Source organism: Phragmites australis, chromosome 20 (assembly GCF_958298935.1).
Source record: "Phragmites australis chromosome 20, lpPhrAust1.1, whole genome shotgun sequence".
In the NCBI taxonomy this organism is placed as follows: domain Eukaryota; kingdom Viridiplantae; phylum Streptophyta; class Magnoliopsida; order Poales; family Poaceae; genus Phragmites; species Phragmites australis.
In genome coordinates this window covers 16,773,187-16,791,689 of record NC_084940.1, presented here as the reverse complement: position 1 = coordinate 16,791,689, position 18,503 = coordinate 16,773,187, and the positions used below count along the sequence as shown (strand labels likewise).

At 38.4% G+C, this 18,503-nt stretch overlaps 1 protein-coding gene across 1 annotated transcript; it reads right to left on the bottom strand.

Annotated features, from left to right (window-relative positions):
• Window positions 1-14,487: 14,487 nt before the first annotated feature.
• LOC133902439 (disease resistance protein RGA5-like) lies at window positions 14,488-15,777 on the bottom strand. The gene is made up of 3 exons (XM_062344027.1): window positions 15,614-15,777; window positions 15,404-15,482; window positions 14,488-15,278 (listed from the first exon to the last, which is right to left on the bottom strand). The coding sequence occupies exons 1-3, from the start codon at window positions 15,620-15,622 to the stop codon at window positions 14,899-14,901; spliced, it is 468 nt and encodes a 155-aa protein (XP_062200011.1). The 5' UTR covers window positions 15,623-15,777; the 3' UTR covers window positions 14,488-14,898.
• Window positions 15,778-18,503: the final 2,726 nt, after the last annotated feature.

Genomic DNA, 18,503 nt, shown 5'->3' with positions numbered 1-18,503 from the left:
GGCAGCAAGTGACTAGTGGAGAGGCTAGTGATGAGATCTTACCTTGGTGGCTTGGTGGCTCATCCGGCTTGAGGCCATGCCTTGGTGGCTTGGTGGCTCAAGAGTCATGATCGGGTGTCGACTGGGAGCATATCCTTGGTGGAGCTCCAACGTGGATTAGAGATGACATTCATGCATCGATACAACGAGATAAAATCTCTTGTTCCGAGTTTATCTCTCTACCTTATTTACGTTTCCATATTTACATACTTGTAATTTACCTTGCTAGAGTAGGTTGTAATTCTCTTGAGTGGTAGAGTAGACATACTAGATAAAGCTAGAGAACATTTAGATAGAAATTGAGATATGTTTATCTTATGAAGTTTTTAGAGCCATTACTTTATAAGTGTCCTAATTCACCACCCTCTTAGGACGTCACCGTTTCTCACACACGTACCTTCTATATGGTCAAAAGGAGGCTTCTGGGTAGCGTAAAAACCACTTTGATGGCGGTGAAACCTAGTGGGCTTGCACATACTAGATGAAACCTTGTAACAGCCTTGTAGTGGCTTTCTGGACGACATACCTCTGGCATGTGATAAGTGTTTCACGGACACGGCAACAAGGAAAATATGAATCGTGGGAAAAGCTAGACAACCTTTACAGAATATAAAATCTAATATATTAGCTGTGCTCACCGTCATGAGAGACTTGGATTAGTTGGTTTGGTTGGTTGGTTCTTTGTTACCTATGATGGGTATCAAGTTGGATGGTTTGGGAACTTGAAGTGGTTTTCAGGTAGATGGAAAACATGTGGAGATGTTTCTAGGAGATGGAAGTCTTGTGATTATTCACATAGATAAATATGATGCTTTAATAACTCTATGATAGCATAGTTGGTATTTATGCAAATTTAACATGTTATAGTCTGTTCCTTTATTTAAGCTTGCATATCATTTACTATCCACACTTGCAGAGTATGACATGTACTCACACTTGCTATTTCCATCCAAATATACATCAAACACTGCTCGGATAATGAAGGAGAACCAGACTATTCATTGATGAAGATGAAGAATGCTAGGTTGGTGGACCCCCGATCAATTATCTGTGCAAGATGGGAGCTTTGCTGTGTTTTGCTAGTGGGTTTTAGTTAAATACTTTGATGTCTTTCTACCCTGTTTAAGTTAAACGTTGTAATAGTGGCACTGTGTGTGATACAGTAATAGAGTCGTTGCATGTATGAAACTTGATCATGACATACATGTGATTTACATTTGGTTTTATCCCTTGATAAAACCAGGTGTGACAGTATCTCAACCTAAGGTCCCTTTGAAGCAATCTACCTCTCTTTTTAATTTTAATCCTAAGGTAGATGCTTACACTTCTTGTGGTGATTTGAATGATCTATCTAGCTCACCCCTTTGCAATGAGATATGTGTTAAGAATGTTGTTGTAGAATCATGTAATGATCTCAGTTCACAAGAGAATGTAAGCTCAAGCATGAAGTGGAGAAGCTCAAGATGGACTTAACAAGATTAAAGGGAAAGAATCGTGTCCAACATTATGAAGATAACCATGGTAACATGGTGAACAAGGTTACAGAAGGGTCCACCGTGAGATATTTCAAGTGTCATCAAGAAGGTCTCAAGTCATTCCAATGCAAGCATATCAAGAACGAGACCAAGGAGAAGAAGATGGTGATGAACTTCTCAAATAAGACCCCCAACTTCTATATCAAGCCAACTACAAGATCAAGACCAAGAGCAACCATTACAAGCTCAAGAAGAAGGACAATGAAAAAGTGGTTGCACATATGATTAGGAGAAAGGAGCAGGGGTGGAACCAACCTATTTGGGTGTCCAAGGAAGTTATCACTAACATGAAAGGTCTCCAATCGATTTGGATTCCAAAGAAGACTTCAAGTCCACAGGTCAGCTCGGAGGATTTGGAGATCTCACAAGATGAAGTGAATTCTCAAGTAAAAAAGTCAAGTGTACAAGATTGTGCATGTTGATAAAAACATTGATCATCATATACCAAAAATCTCCCATCCAAAGGTAAAAGAGGTATTAGTAGCTAGATTTTTGTTCATGCTTTTGTTTTGCATCTAATACCTTTGCCTTAACTAAGATTGCATGTGCATACTTCATTTTTTTTTTGGCAATGCCTAGTGTATATTTTTCATATGGTAGGTTGCTTTCATGCACACATTTAAGGGGAGCATATCCTATGGGTTGTGATTTTGAGACTAACATGTGTTGCAAATGATATATTTTGTAGTCTCATGGAGTAATCTACAAGTCCCCGAAGGTATGCACTGCTTATTCATCAATTGGTATAAGTATCAATTATTTATTCGTATATTTAAGCTACTTCTATGCATAATATGGTTAAAACTTCCTATCTCTATATTTTATCTGATTGTGCATATGTTTTACTCTCATCATATGTATGCATATATATAGGAGGAGTTTATACCATATTATGTGATTTTCATGAATTGTGATCCCTGTATTTTCATTCAAATAGTATCTATATAGCTCATCAATTGCATTCCTATAGCTGGCATGCATACCAATGATTGCTATTATTTACCCTATGGTTGGTATTATTCATTTCAATTGGATTCCTACAAGTGGTATCATCTTATTGGATCATGGTTCATGAAGATCTCTCCTGTATATTCTAATGTTTCCCTTGAGTTCAACACGTGTTTGTAGTCTTTTTGAGATTGTTGACAAAATGAGAGAATTTTGATGACCAAAGCAAGTTCATGTTGCATGATACAAGATTGTTGACAAAAAGAGAAGCATGATGCAAGAAGTGCGCATGGAAGGGTTACATGTGATATAAAGGCAAGAAGTGCGCAAAGCAAAGAGTTCTTGCATATGTCAATCAAGGGAGATAGTGATAATGAACAAAGGGAGAGATTGTAGTGAACATGGCCCTTTTCGAGCATGTATATTATTTTGGTAATTAATGATAATATAGTCAATAGGACTAATATGTTTGTCAAGTATATGCTTTAGTAGGTCTCATGAATGCTATACATGAAGAAGCCACCAAAGCGGAACTAAAAAAAGATTGAATTAGACGAGTTTAGAGAAGATGGCACTCACCGGATGGTCCGATGCTCAGAAAGGATAACACACTGGATGATCCGGTGCTCAGACAAGTATACACCAGAGTGTTTTGACACAGAAGAAAAAGTTGAAGAACACACCATTCGATGCATTTTACAGAACTTGTGCAGATCTTCAGAACACACTGTATGGTCTGGTGCTCAGAAAGGATAACACACCAAAGCATTTTACTAAACTTGTGTAGATCTTCAGAGGAAAGATTTGTAAACACCGTATGGTCCAGTGCTCAGAAGAAGTGTACATCGGAGGTTTCACCGGAGCATTTTCTAGAAGGTTTTTAGTGAAGAAAGGAGTTGTACACACCGGATGGTCCGGTGATCAGAAGATTATACACACCAGACAAATGTACAATAAGTGGCTCGGTTAGCTCAAGTCTACACACCGGATAGTCTAGTAATAGAGTTTAAGGTTACACTAAAATATCCGGTATTCACAATGAGTTTGAGTGCTGGTCCAACAGCTAGTTGCAATGGCTACTGCTGTACACACTGGATGATCCGGTATTTGTGTTGTTGTTAATGCTGGATCATCCGATGTTCACATTCTTTTTGAACGTTGGAGCAACGACTAGTTCATGGGTTTGAGGCTATATATACCTCCCCCTCACTCAGCCATTTGAGTGTGCTGGAGTCCAGGGAAGCTCATAAACACTTGAGAAGACATCCAAAACACCAAAGTGCTTAATGTGATCATCTAAGGCAATTAGTACAAGATTAGGAGAGTGATTAGTGGCTATTAGGCCTAGAGAGAAGTGTTGCTAGGTGTTGCTACCTATAGAGGGGATCAAGGAGTGATCCTAGCTCGTACCAAGATATACGCCGGCGTCTTGGAGTCTTGGTGTCTCGCCGGCACCTTGGGCCTTGCTGGCTCAAGCTTGTTGACCCTCCGACTTAGTGTAGAGTGGCGACAAGACTCTTATACGGGGACATGGAGACTCTTATCTTGGTGGCTTAAGCTCCAAAGTTAAGACAATAGTTTTTGTATTAGCGCATGTCCACACAGGCACGCCACATCGACATCGACCTATCGTCCGTTGGACGCTCTTCTAAGACCATTCCCAACCATATGCCCTTCATTTTGTTCCTTTTCTGATTCTCCTCTCTGTTCTTGTTCCCTTATTTTTTCTCATCTCCAACATCTTTCTTTCGAAGGAATTCATGAAAGGAAAGGAGAGAGAATCCCGTCCTGGAGGGAATGTCCTTGGGAATCCATTCGTGACAGTAAATATGAAGGTAAACCATAGGAGCGCTGAAGGGAACGAAAATCCCTTAAGATGGTCTAATGGGGTATAGCAGTCTAGATTTGTAATTTTTTAAAACAGACACATGTATTTGCAATTTTTTATTTAAAAATATATACAAAATTCCTCATGCCCTCACAGTCCCTCGCGCACGCCAGCTCGGCTTACTATGTGCGTTCTTCCTGTCTGTGATCTCTCTTCCCCAGAGACGGACGCATCCTGTGCTTCCAGAGGGTCGCCCTCAATCACAATCAACAAGTTGTGAGATGCAGTCAACCACTAGTTATGCAATGTGGTGAATCGACAAGGTTTCGTATCACTGAAATCTCAACTCTGTTCAATGTGTAGCATTTCATATTTCCAGCCGTGGGTACTATCAAAAACAATGATTTATAATGCTTTCATCAAAGCCTTGTAGGCATGCAATCGTGATTTGTAGTGATCTTTCACTAGCATAGATGTTCTTGTGCAAAAACTTTATGTGAGATCATGTGACAAAAAATTGGTTTGATTGATGAAATTGGCAGAGCAAAGTGATTTAGCATAATGGCATTTGGTTGATGTTTATGAGTTACTAAGATATGCTTGGATAGTATAGTTGGTTTGATGCGTTATCATTAGTTGGGTATGCTTATGTTAGCGTATTGGTTTTGCTTGGTGTTTGCATGGTGTTGCGTGAACTGGTCTTGAGTCAAGTCGGGAAGGACTTGTGCTCGTACTCGGTTGTTGTTTGATTCATATGCAGGTGTTGCTCGAAGGCGAACGTGGTCGATGATGGATTGATGAACTAAGTTCAGGGAGGAACTGAGGTTCAGCAACTAGGTTCAGGAGGAACTGAGATCATGGTGATCAAGGATGTCATGTGGGATGTTCGAGCTGAGAAAATAATGCGTACGGAGACAAGGCTTCACGATGGACGCAGGAGGCGATCTAATCATGATAGGACATGAAGACTAATTTTTATTCAAGTCGGAGTAGGCACGAGGAAGTTGTGTGGTGGCTGGACTTGAGACAAGAGTTAGTGTCAGAGACAGACTCTGAGTTGGTTACGTATATGCATGTGTGCATGCATGATTACGTAAGAGTAGTTGGCTAATTAGACTAATTAGCGGAAGGTGTTTGTCCTCTTGTGACTAGAGGTGGATAGAGACCAGATTGAATACGAAAGGGAGTTGTAGTTCGATTCAGTCACGTTTATGCATGTGGCTATTCTATAAATAGAGATGTCTGTTGTATTGGGCAATAGCACGCAGAACAACGCAGCAGAAAGATAGAGAAACTCGACAGAGAGCTATTTTGGGATTTCGTGGAAACCCTTGTTGGATGCTTTGGAAAGGCTTCTTGTGAACTCATCTATGCAATGAAAATCAAGTTTCGTAAGTTGATGAGTTGCTGATTCAAAATTTTCTCTCTATTCTATATTATGCATGCTCGGTTTTGGTTTTCAATTCATTTCATGTGTAGATGAATTTTCATCTTGGTTTAATCCATCCAAAACCTTGCTAAAATATCTAGTGTTTGATTTGAGAAAATTTCGAGTGGATTTGGTTTGTTCTCGAGTAGCTTTTTGTCAACTCGACTAAGTTTTGATCTACTCGATACTGGTTGACACAGTCTGCTTCAATCAGGAATAATTTTTGATCCACATATCTGATTTATTTGATACATGTTGGGTTGGTTTTGTATTTGAATCTAGTTTCTACTGACCAAATTTGAGAGCAATCTGACCAGTAGATCTTTCTCTACATCGCTTTTACTAGAGCTTGTGCATTCTGTTTCAAGTGGAATACTGAGTTTAATCGAGTTTTGATTTGGGTGAGTTAGCCTTTGAATTTGGTTTCCGCAATCATTCAACCCCCCCCCCCTCTGATTGGGTATTTTGCGCATATTGGATCCTACAATTGGTATTAGAGCCTTAATCCTTTCTAATTGACCTTAATCGGTAATTAGAAACATGGCTTTAGATAGGTATTCCACAAAACCTTGTGTTTTCGATGGAGTTGACTTTCAGTTCTGGAAGGCGAATATGGAGGCCTATATTCAAGCACAAGGCTTTGTAATTTGGAAAAAGGTCTACAAGCTATATGTGGTCCCTGAGAATAATTAAGTGACGGCACAGAACATGTCTCATGTTGAGGCGAACAGCAAGGTAAGGAACTTGATCATCCAAGGCTTGGGAAGGAGCGACTTCGATCGAGTAATACATCTCAAATCGGCGTAGAGGTATGGAAAGCACTATGTGATTATCATGAAGGTTCAAATACTATTAAAGAGGTACGTTAAGATTTATTTAAGAAAGATTACATGCATTTTGATATGAAGCCTGGTGAGTCACTAGATGATTTCTTTGCTTGATTTAATAAAATCCTTAGTAATTTGTGTGTTGTTAATATTACATATACTAATGCTGAGAATGCACGCCAATTACTAGGAGCTTTAGATATGTCAGTGCGGGCGATGAAAGTTGCATCTATTAGAGAATCTACTGTCATGAGCTCACTTACATTAGATGTACTTTATTCTAAATTAAAAACTCATGAGCTAGATGTTTTTGCTAGGAAGAATGTTGATAAATCAATTGCTTTGATCTCTCAACCCAGCATGTCTCATATTAAATCTTCTTCTTCAAGTTTTTCATTATCTTCTATATCTTCACTAACTGATGATCAACTTGAGTTGATTCCTGAAGAAGATTTAGCACTACTTTTCACTCGATTCTCTAAAGCATTGCAGAATGTGCATATGAGGAAGAAAGGAAGTGGAGGTCCTCAAAGATGCTATGAATGTGGTGATCTCAACCGCATTCGTTCCAATAGTCCTAAGCTTGCATATAAAGCATCAAAAGAGGAGAATGAGAAAAAAAAGCGATCATTCAACAACAAGAAGAAAAAGAGCTTTCTTAACCACAAGGTTGTGCATCGAGTTCTTTCAGCGCTCGAACAAGTCAACATGAGTGATGTTGATTCAGAAAGTAGCGAGGATGACATAACATCTAAGAGCAAGACATTGCGTGATTTAACTGGATTGTGTCTCATGGCAAGCAACAAAGAAAGCTCAACCGAGGATGAATTTGACAATGACGGTAATGAGGTATTACTTACTTATGATGATTTATCTAATGTTGTTGTTCGTCTTGGTATACTCTTAGAGAAACGTAACAAGAAAATTAAGAAACATGATATTTTAATTGAATCACTTAATTATGAAATTGCAAGACTTAAGACTTTAATACCTGATGATGATGCTTGCAAGTCATGTGACTTAATTTATTCTGAGCTCACTTCTCTTAGAGATGTTCATGTTTCTACTCTTGAGAAACTTAGAGAAGAAACTGAGAAAAATAAAAAAACTTGTTGTGTTGAATTGCAAACATGTTAAAAATGCAAGTTGTTCAACGTCTGATTTGCATGATTCAATTTCCTATTTTAATTGCTCAATTGTGGAATTGAATTTGCATGATGCTAATACTAAAGTTTCTCAAATAGCTAATGATATGATTATTCATGAGGTTCTTTCATGATCTAACTATCGTAAACAAAAGAAACCCATGAGTGTTGCTTGTGATAAGTGCTCAACTCTTTCTAAATAGGTTGATTACTTTAAAGGAACTTTAGAATATTTTTCTAAGGGAAAGAAAAATCTGAACCTGATTTTAAATTCATCTAAGTCAAGTACATGTAAACAAGATTTAGGTTTTGATCCCTACGCTCGTTCTAAGATAAATGCACCCACTATTGTTAGAACTCTTGGCTATGGTAAATTTAAAACTCTTGCTGAATCTGAACCTAACAAGGTTGTTTTTAAGTTTGCTGGATTTTTATCCTCTACAATGAATGCAAATGTTGCTTCTTCTTCAAAATCCATACGTCGAGTTAAGTACACTTGCCTCATTGTGGTAGAGATGGATATTTAGTATATTTTTGCTTTAGACTAGCTAAACAGCAAAAGAAAGAAAAGTCTAAGGCTAGGTCTAATTTGCGAAATACACGTTTTATCCCTCGTGAGGTTGTGTCACCTCATTTTGTGCCTCAGGTGAAACATTCATCACCGTTTTCTACTCGTGCTTCTCGAGTTGAACTCACTCGAGCTTCTCGAGTTAAGTCTACTCAGGCTACTCGTGTTTTGCCTACTCGTGTTGTTGGTCGAGTGACTAAGTACTGGATTCCTAAAAGCTTTCTTACCAACCCCAATACTAAGGTCTCGACATCTTCTGTTTCCTTGTAGGCTTCTCGAGCAAGGAAGGAGAATATTTGGTTGGTCGATTCCGGATGCTCATGTTATATGCCCAGTGATAAAAATTGGTTCTCCTCCCTTTTATGTGCATCTCGTGCTGAAAGTGTTACTTTTGGAGATGCTTCTTCGACCTCAGTTATTGCAAAGGTATAGTGTAGGTAAATGATAGGTTTATGTTCAAGGATGTTGCTTTGGTCAAAAACTTGAAATTTAACATGCGTTTTGTCTCACAAATGATTGATGAAGACCTTGAGGTGCGCTTTAAGAAAACTGAATGTAAAGTATTAGATGCTACAGGTGATCTGGTGTTTAGAATCTCACGTTTTGGAAGAGTTTTTAAGGCTGATTTTGATGCATCACCTTCTTCTAAGCTTAGATGTCTTGTTGCTAATGTTTCTAAAGATTTATTCTATTGGCATTATAGACTTGGTCATGTTGGTATAGATCATCTCACTTGAGCTAGCAGTTTAGATCTTATTCATGCCTTGCCTAAGCTTAAGGGTGATAGCGAGTTAGTTTAATCTTCTTGTAGACACGATAAAATGCATTCAGGTTCACATCTACCTATTACCATGGTTATGAAAAATGCACCCGATCAACTTTTACACCTTGATACTGTTGGTCCTTCTAGAATACAATCTTTTGGAGGTAAATGCTATGTGCTTATTATTGTTGATAACTACTCTAGAATTATTGGGTTTACTTCATGGCATCTAAGGATGAAGCTTTTAGTTATTTTAGAAATTTAGTTCTTAGATTGTTTGTTGATCTCCCAGGATCTTTGAGAGCAATTAGAAGTGATAATGGAACAGAATTTAAGAATTCTTCTTTTGATCACTTTTGTGCTGAGAAAGGTATTGAACATCAATTTTCATCACCTAGAGTTCCTCAACAAAATGGTGTAGTTGAAAGGAAGAATAGAACTCTGGTCGAAATGGCTAGGACCATGTTAGATGAATTTTCTACTCCTAGAAAATTTTGGGTTGAAGCTATATCTACTGCTTGTTATGTTTCAAACTGTGTTTTCTTAAGATCTAAATTAGGTAAAACTTCATATGAGCTACGGTTTGGATATAGGCCTAGTGTATCTCACTTTCGAGTTTTCGGCTCCAAGTGCTTTGTGCTGAAATCTGGAAATTTGGATAAATTGAGTCCAGATCAACATATGGTATTTTTCTTGGATATCCCGCTCATACTCGTGGCTATTGAGTGCTTGTTTTGGAGACTAATAAACTTGTTAAAACCTGTAAGGTTACTTTTGATGAGACTAGTCCTGGAACTAGATCAAGTGATGTAGGTACAGGTACATATATTCAGGGAGAGTTTGAGAGCATTTTTATGGATGAGGATGAGATTTTAATTCCGATGATACAATCAGTTGTAGATCCCTTGACACCTTCGATCACTTCAACTACAGTTGGACATCCTTAAGCTACCACATCATCTGTACGTATTGAAGGAGAAGAAGAGATTGCTTCTCGAGTGACAGCTCCTTTGCACATTCAGCGAAGTCATCCACCTGATCAGATAATTGGAGATTTGCATGAGCGAGTCACACGGTCCAGTTTTCAGAAATGATGAGCAGGGAATTTGAGATAAGTATGATGGGTGAACTAATGTACTTATTCAGACTTCAAGTCAAACAAACTAAAGAAGGTACTTTTGTTCATCAAAGTACGTTTTGAGATGAAAAATAGCAAGCCGATCATGACATCTATTGGAGCAACAACGACACTTAATCCTGATGAAGATGGTGAACCAGTTGATCAAAAAGAATATAAAAGTATGATTGGATCACTTTTCTATCTCACTGCTTCAAGGCCAGACATACAATTTGATGTATGCTTGTGTGCACGATTTCAAGCTTCTCCATATGTTTCACATCAACAAGCTGCCAAACGGATTCTAAGATATCTTCATGGAACTCAAGATTTTGGCATTTGAATTTATGCTTCTTCATCTATTAGCTTAAGAGCTTTTTCTGATGCTGATTTTGAAGGTTGTAGAATTGATAGAAGAAGTACATCTAGTACATGTCATTTCTTGGGTAATTCTCTTGTTGCATGGTCATCTAAGAAACAGTCCTCTGTTGTACAATCTACTGTTGAATCTGAATATGTAGCTGTTGCTAGTTGTTGTTCACAAACTCTTTAGATAGTTGCTACACTTAAAGATTATGGAGTTAATTTAGAGAGTGTTCCACTTTTTTGTGATAACACTAGTGCTATAAGTATTGCTAAAAATCCTGTGCAACATTCTCGGGCTAAACACATTAACATCAGATTTCATTTTCTTAGAGACAATGTTGAAACAAGAAACATTGAACTTCTCCATGTGAATATTGAACACCAATTGGTAGACATTTTCATAAAATCTTTGGATTCTTCTCGATTTACTTTTCTTCGAGGAGAACTTGGTGTTATTCATCATTTGGGATTATTTTGAGGGGGAGTTCTTATATCTTTGGAACTTGTTGAAGTTTATAAAAACAAGAAACCAATGAAATATGATGAGCATCATATCTGATACATACATGACTTTTGAAGCCAGTGTGTATGCTACATAGGAGTTTTTGCACTTTCATATCTATATGTGTAACAATGTAGTTTTTGTCATGACTTTTTAAATCGAATGACAACTTGAATTAAATTTTGTCATGGTTAAACTCTCTTGATTGTTTTTATCTTTGATAGAAAATGCTATATGTGAAAGAATCAAAGAAATGAAAAAGTGCTGAATAATAGTCGATAGACAAAAGATCAAGGAAGTATGCACCACCGCACTTCTTTTTTTGAGACTGCTTATCATTGCACTTTGATATGAATTTGGAAGAAGTCGTGTATGACCAAAATCATTGTCTTAAGCTTTTGATTGTCTTTTTGACATAGACTTGGCATGGTTGGATAGAATAAGACTGATGATGCATATAATTCCTTACAAAAGAATATGAGAAGTTCTTGACATCAATTTTGGCATCTTGTTATATGTCTTTTTAATCAAAACAATGAAATACTTTTGATATTCATGTTTTTGATAGCATATAAATTGAGGATTTGAGTGATTCAGATTGGGAGACCATGCCTTACAAATAAATCATTAATTATACTTGATAAGGTATGCTCACACTATATTTTTACATGTGTAGAGGGGTTGGTGCAAGTATTCTTGATAGTGTGGCTTGGTCGAGTATTTGTTATATGTGTGGATGAATTCCGATGCTTATTAAAATGATTGAAATAACAAGATTTGATTCTCTCTTTTGAATTTTTTATGAAATCATTGCCAAAGAGGGAAAGAAAGTTGCTCAGTTTTGCTTCAAAGGGGGAGAGAAATTTTTTTAATTTTTTTCTTCAAAGGATTTTTTTTTCTTTTGATTTCACTTTGCGTTTGATTTTAAAATCAAATCATACTTGTTAAAAGATTGCCAATGTTCACATGAGGGTTGCTAATGTTTTCATCAAGAGGGAGATTATGAGATCATATGATGAAAAATTGGTTTGATTGATAAAATTGGCAGAGCAAAGTGATTTAGCATAATAACATTTGGTTGATGTTTATGAGTTGCTAAGATATGCTTGGATAGCATAGTTGGTTTGATGCGTTATCATTAGTTGGATATGCTTATGTTAGCGTGTTGGTTTTGCTTGGAGTTTGTGTGGTGTTGCGTGAACTGATCTTGAGTCAAGTCAGGAAGAGCTTGTGCTCGTACTCGATTGTTGTTTGATTCATGTGCAGGTGTTGCTCGAAGGTGAACGTGATTAATGACGGATTGACGAACTAAGTTCAAGGAGGAACTGAGGTCGTGGTGATCGAGGATGTCAGGCGGGACGTTCAAGCTAAGAAAACAATGCATATGGAGACAAGGCTTCGCAATGGACACAGGAGGCGATCTGATCATGAGAAGACATGAAGACTAATTCGTGTTCAAATCGGAGTAGGCATGAGGGAATTGTGTGGTGGCTGGACTTGAGACAAGAATTAGTGTCAGAGACGGACTCTGAGTTGGTTACGTATATGCATGTGTGCATGAGAGATGTGCATGTATGATTACGTAAGAGTAGTTGGCCAATTAGATTAATTAGCGGAAATTATTTGTCCTCTTATGATTATAGGAGAATAGAGATCAGATTGAATACGACAGGGAGTTCTAGTTCAATTCGATCACGTTTGTGTGTGTGGCTACTCTATAAATAGAGAGGTCTGTTGTATTGGGCAATAGTTCACAGAACAAGATAGCAGAGAGATAGATAAACTCGGGAGAGAGCTGTTTTGGGATTTCGTGAAAATCCTTGTTAGATGTTTTGGAGAGGCATCTTGTAAACTCATATATGCAATGAAAATCAAGTTTCGTAAGTTGATGAGTTGCTAATTCGAAATTTTCTCTCTGTTCTATATTCTGCATGCTCGGTTTTAGTTTTCAGTTCATTTTATGTGTATGAAGTTTCATCTTGATTTAATCCATCCAAAATCTTGCTAGAATGTCTAGTGTTTGATCTGAGAAAATTTCGAGTGAATTTGGTTTGTTCTCGAGTAGTTTTTTGTCAACTCGACTAAGTTTTGATCTACTCGATACTGGTTGACATTGTCTTCTTCGACCAGAAATAACTTTTGATCCACATATCCGATTTACTCGATACATGTTGCGTTAGTTTCGTATTTTAATCTAGTTTCTACTGACCAAATTTGAGAGCAATCGGACCAGTAGATCTTTCTCTACATCGTTTTAACTAGAGCTTGTGCATTCTGTTTCAAATGGAATACCGAATTTAATCGAGTTTTGATTTAGGTGAGTTAATCTTTAATTTGGTTCCCGCAATCATTCACCTCCTCTGATTGGGTATTTTGCGCATATTCGATCGTACACTTTATAATGTTTCTATCTATTAATACTAGTGCTATACTGTTCTGGTACAGTATTATGATGAAAATAAGGCTTAAGGTGTGCTTATTTGAAGTAAGTTTTAGGCAGTTGGATACATGGATTTGAGCATGAGTCCTAGTGCAATTCTCCACTGGATATGTATGAAAGATGGGTTTTTCTTGCTGCTAACAGGATTGGTGAAAATAGTTGATTAACAACTTTGGTACAAATTAAAATCAGTTTGGCAAAAACATTCCCCAAATCTCTTCAAATTCTTCTGAGCCCAACTCCAGCGGATGCGTTTTTCAAGTGCTACAGGGAAAAGGCCGATTGCCAACGGCTGCATCCAGCGTCCAGCGGAGCCTGTTTCTCGTGGTACAAGAATGCGGACGTGAATCGGGAGGGAGGGAGGAAGGAACAATAAATTTATAGATGAAAAGAGGAGTCCGTAATACTATTGATAAAGAATGAATGTGGGTTTAAAGAAAAGAAGAGAATAATAGAAGCAATACAATAGAGTAGCTACTGAAGATAAAAAAAATAGAGTATACTATAACAGTATTAGAAGATATTATAATAGAAATACTATAAAGAATAAATTTTTAAGTATCTGTTTAAAACGGCTAACTGGCCTAAAGCTGGCAGGTGGCTAGCAAACCTTTCCTCGCCATTGCGTCTTCCTAGTTTTCGTCACTGGCGGTCTTGTAGGCCACAACTCAGGTCCGCCTGACTCCGAACATCCAAACATTAGAGGGATCCAGGCCGGTTGATACCTTTTATATATAGAGCGAGGAGCAAAATGACGATGGTTACATCATTATTGAAGGCTAAAAAGGTAACAAAAATATGGATATTTTAACCATCCGTACGAATTGAGGGGCTGTAAAATTAACATGGAGGAGTAAATAGGCACAAACACAGTACCAATGTGTTCTGAGCTTTGGTCGACAAAATACCAGATCAAATGCAGAAGATAAGAAAGGTCACAGGTATGCACAGCACATAGATAAACCAAACAAACACATAAATATCGTACAAATGCTTTCTACTTTCCCTTTTTTTTCCTTTAAATAAAACATTACTACTTTATTTTACCCACAAAAGAGAAAATTAATCAAAAGAAAACTCTGCTGCTGCAGCTTGCACTAGGATCATCATCTACATACAGCTGTGCTTCTGCAGCAGCTCCGCCTTTTAATCCTTCTTCCGGTCCTCCTCTCCCCTCACAAGAACTCTAGTATGAATCCTGCATGGCCACCTTTGCTGATCAACCCTGTACATATTAATTCACACTGACACCGTTGATGATGCTCACAGCCAGCATCTCTTGGATCATCTAGGCTTGTACTGTTCAAGCCATGCATAATCTCGGCCTGAACCCAGGTTAATCTCCAGATTCTGCACAGATCAACTTGCACGGTTTCTTTCGGACATTCAGATTACATGATGCTGCATCCAGGATCCTGTTCTTGCGGCGGGTAAGGCGGGTAGGGGTAGACGGGGTACGACGGCACGGCGTTGTACTGCTGGTAGGCGGGGTACGAGACCGGCGCCACTGCTTGGTGCTGGCCGTAGCCCTTGTCCTTGCCGCCGCCGCTCTCGTTGCCCTCCTTGCCGCCACCATGGCCCATGCCGCTGCCACCACCATAGCTCATGCCGCCACCGTAGAAGTCGCCCTTCTTCTTGTCGTCGCCGGACGTGACGCTGAGCAGCTCGGCGTGGCCCAGGCCACGCCGGAGCATGGTCGTCAGTGCGATTGGGTCGACGCCGGAGCCGACCACGATGATCTTGTCGCCCTCCATCGTTGCGGATGTCACACCTGCAGAGTTCACACATCCGATCTTGTCAGAATTTGAGACTTAAGAAACTGAATTAATTATTCTGTTCAACTACTTGAGCCTAATTAAACTGAGCTGCTGATTTGCAGTGATTCTTTGATTTTACCGTTCATGCCAACAGCAGCCTTGAAGGCCTTCCTCCTCTTCCTCTCATCGTCCAAGGGCAACTTGAGCACAATCTTTTGCTGCAACGAGAAAGGAACCGAACAAATTAAGAACAAACACATTCAGATACACAAATCAAGCAAGGGAAAAACACTAATCCTACAACAAGATGAGGCCTTATGAGCAAGAAGACATGCTCAGCAACACCAACCTTCACCATCTTTCTTCCAGAAAAATTTCTCACAGGCTCTTGCCTTGACCGTTCAGCACAGTAGTACAAGACTGTACTTGGAGAATGGCTTGTGAGATTGATGATGCAAGATGACCTGCTGCAAGCTCTTACTACGAGTTATAGGAAAGAAGATATTATGACCTTATTTATAGGCAAAGAGAGGGGAGGGGGGGGGGTGTTCAAAGGAAGCAGAAAAGAAGGCTCTAGAGAGACAGAGAGAGAGACAGAGCTTAGCAAAATAGAGCAAACAAACAATCAATCAGCCAACAGTGCACGGCTACTGATATTTGTGAATCGCACTGTGCCAAATGGCCAACTCATGGTGAAGCTGGCTGGTACTCCAGGAAGCTCAGCGTCATGCTAGTGGCTGGTAGGGTCCGGTCGGTGGTAGTGCGGCAGACGTTTCGACACATTTGATTTGATTATTAGTAGTTTGATTGTTTCCGCACAACACAGGTCAAGGCTCTCTCTCTTTCCCTATTTTTCTTCTATCTCTAAGCTGATTACACATATACAGAAACAGAAGAAAATCTTTTAGACTCTGTTGGCACTTTCGTTTTTTTTTTTAATTATTGGTAATCTGAACACAGCACAGGTCAAGTATCTCTCTCTCTTATCACTCCAAGGGATTACATACATACAGAAACAAAACAAGATCTTTTTTCCGCCGTTGTTTGCACTTTCATTTAATTTGGTGGGTTGAGCTTATCGAAACTGGGACCTAGCTGTTACCTCATCAGTCATCACAACTGTTATGTGCTGCCTGTTGTTAGTGATTGATTTGTATCCTCTGTGTCGTCCCAATCCAAAGAGAGTGAAAGAGATGGGCACGACAAAAACTAATTCTTTCTGAAATCAAGGTATTTGAAGTTGAGGCATTTGGAGCTACCCTTTTGGCGCAATCGATCTTGACTATGCTTGATACATCACATTTCTAATCAAAGTTGTATGCTTGACAAAAAAAAAAACAAAAACAAAAAAAAGTTACCTGTCAACTGAAGATAGATGGCCAAAAACTGTTTGAGCTTACAGCGCATACCCATTAATTCCAAAACAAAATTGGCATACTTCTGCTACTATGGTTGGTTCATTTTCTTTTCCAATCTTCAAAGCCTGCTTGGAGTCTAAAATTTCAGATAATATCACTTGGATAAAGAGTTACAGTTAGAACATGTCTTTTTTTTAAAGACCACAGTTAGAACATGTCTACGGAAGAGTTGAGCATTGGTTAATATTAGTGTACAGTGTAAGATAGCTCAGGCAATGTTTTATTATTTTATAGTTTAGCCAAAGTTCGCACTCAACAAGAAACAAACAAAAAGATAGGCTTTTTCAACAAAGTATTTATATATCTTAACCATGTTTTCTTGACAATTTTAAGACACTACTTCACTATCAAAGTTTTCTTAATTATTAGCTAACCTTTCTCACTCCAATTATCGGAGGGACCCCCAAAATCTCTATATTATATTGTAACATCACTGCTAAGCGCAAATCGGTGGAACTTTCGTATGACATGCTCTAGTACACAGTCTCCTTATAAAAACAGCAGTCATATCTACAAGAGATATGTATGATACAAGAGTGTCGGATATAAAAACTTCATGATCGCTCTGACGTAGTTAAGTCAGACAGCTTCTTTGCCGAGTGCCGGAGATAGCATCTGTAACGAATAGATACGTATGGATTTGTATTGAATAGTTAATCTTGTTGAACAAAGGAAACTTACTGAACAAGAACGGAGAAAGTCGTTGCATTCCAAAATGATGTTTGCTTGGAAAAGTAGTAGGTTATTTAGTAGGTAATATATCTTGATTAGCATTAAAATAAGTTCACTTTATAACGTCCCTTAGTATAGACGAATCAGCAACCAAGTAAATAGCGCAATCTCTCCCCAGTGTAGTGCGCTTGTTTGATAGTTCCGCTAGCTGTCATGTATCCTCTCTTTTTTTATTTCCATATATAATTTTTACTGAAGATGAAAAAAAGATTTACACCATGAACTTCGCCTTAATAGTCATCATTCTGACAAGTTAACAACTACTACCCAAACAAAAGTCATAAGTAAAATATTGTAGCCTAGATAAATATAAACAAAAGTTATATAGTAATAATTTACAGTGAGGAGATGACATGGTTAGCTCTAGCTACCTTTGATCTTGTAAAAAGTATAGGAGACTTCCTATACTTTTTTCGAGAACGTTGAATACACACATAGCATTACGAAGAAACTTCGTGGTACTTTGTATTGACGGATCAGAGCTATGGTCCCTGTAATTCAAAAGCTTTTGCAGGATTTAACAAGGAAACAAACTAAAGTGCCATTTTGCTACCCCGTTTGATTGCTTGAGGTGCAAGTGTTTTTTTGTCGTAAAGCCATTGTCAAAATCGGCCGGTGTTGCCGCCACACCATGATGTTGCTTCTTGACCCGTCCAGCCGGCCTAGCGCTAGCTCGTGGCCACCATGCAAGCCTGAGTATGTGTCGCGCTCGCAGTGGACGACTATTCGCATAGATGAGGAAACCGATCCAGCGTCATTCATTGCATTTTGGTCTCTTATCTTCCATCACCCACAGGAAGGTCGAGCTGCCGATACGATGGTGGCCAACAACGTGTTGTTTGTTTTTGGCAGGAGCTTGATCGCACGACAAAACACTTCACTACGTGAAAAAAGAATAAAAAAATATACTAAATAACAATTTATTATACGATTCGTCACTTATATCGCTTTAAGGTGAGATAAGATATTTATCCGTCATAGATAATAAATAAAGAAGATATACATAAGTGACGGGTCATTACATTATATGAAAAATAGATAAATAATTCACTACGTGGAAACAGACAAAAAAAGACATACATAAGTGAT

Excerpts from the sequence above, each read along its gene's own strand:
- LOC133902439 (XM_062344027.1), bottom strand. Across the intron at positions 15,279-15,403 it reads GGCTGCTGTTGGCATGAACG|GTGTGACATCCGCAACGATG; the intron begins GTAAAATCAAAG and ends TGAACTCTGCAG.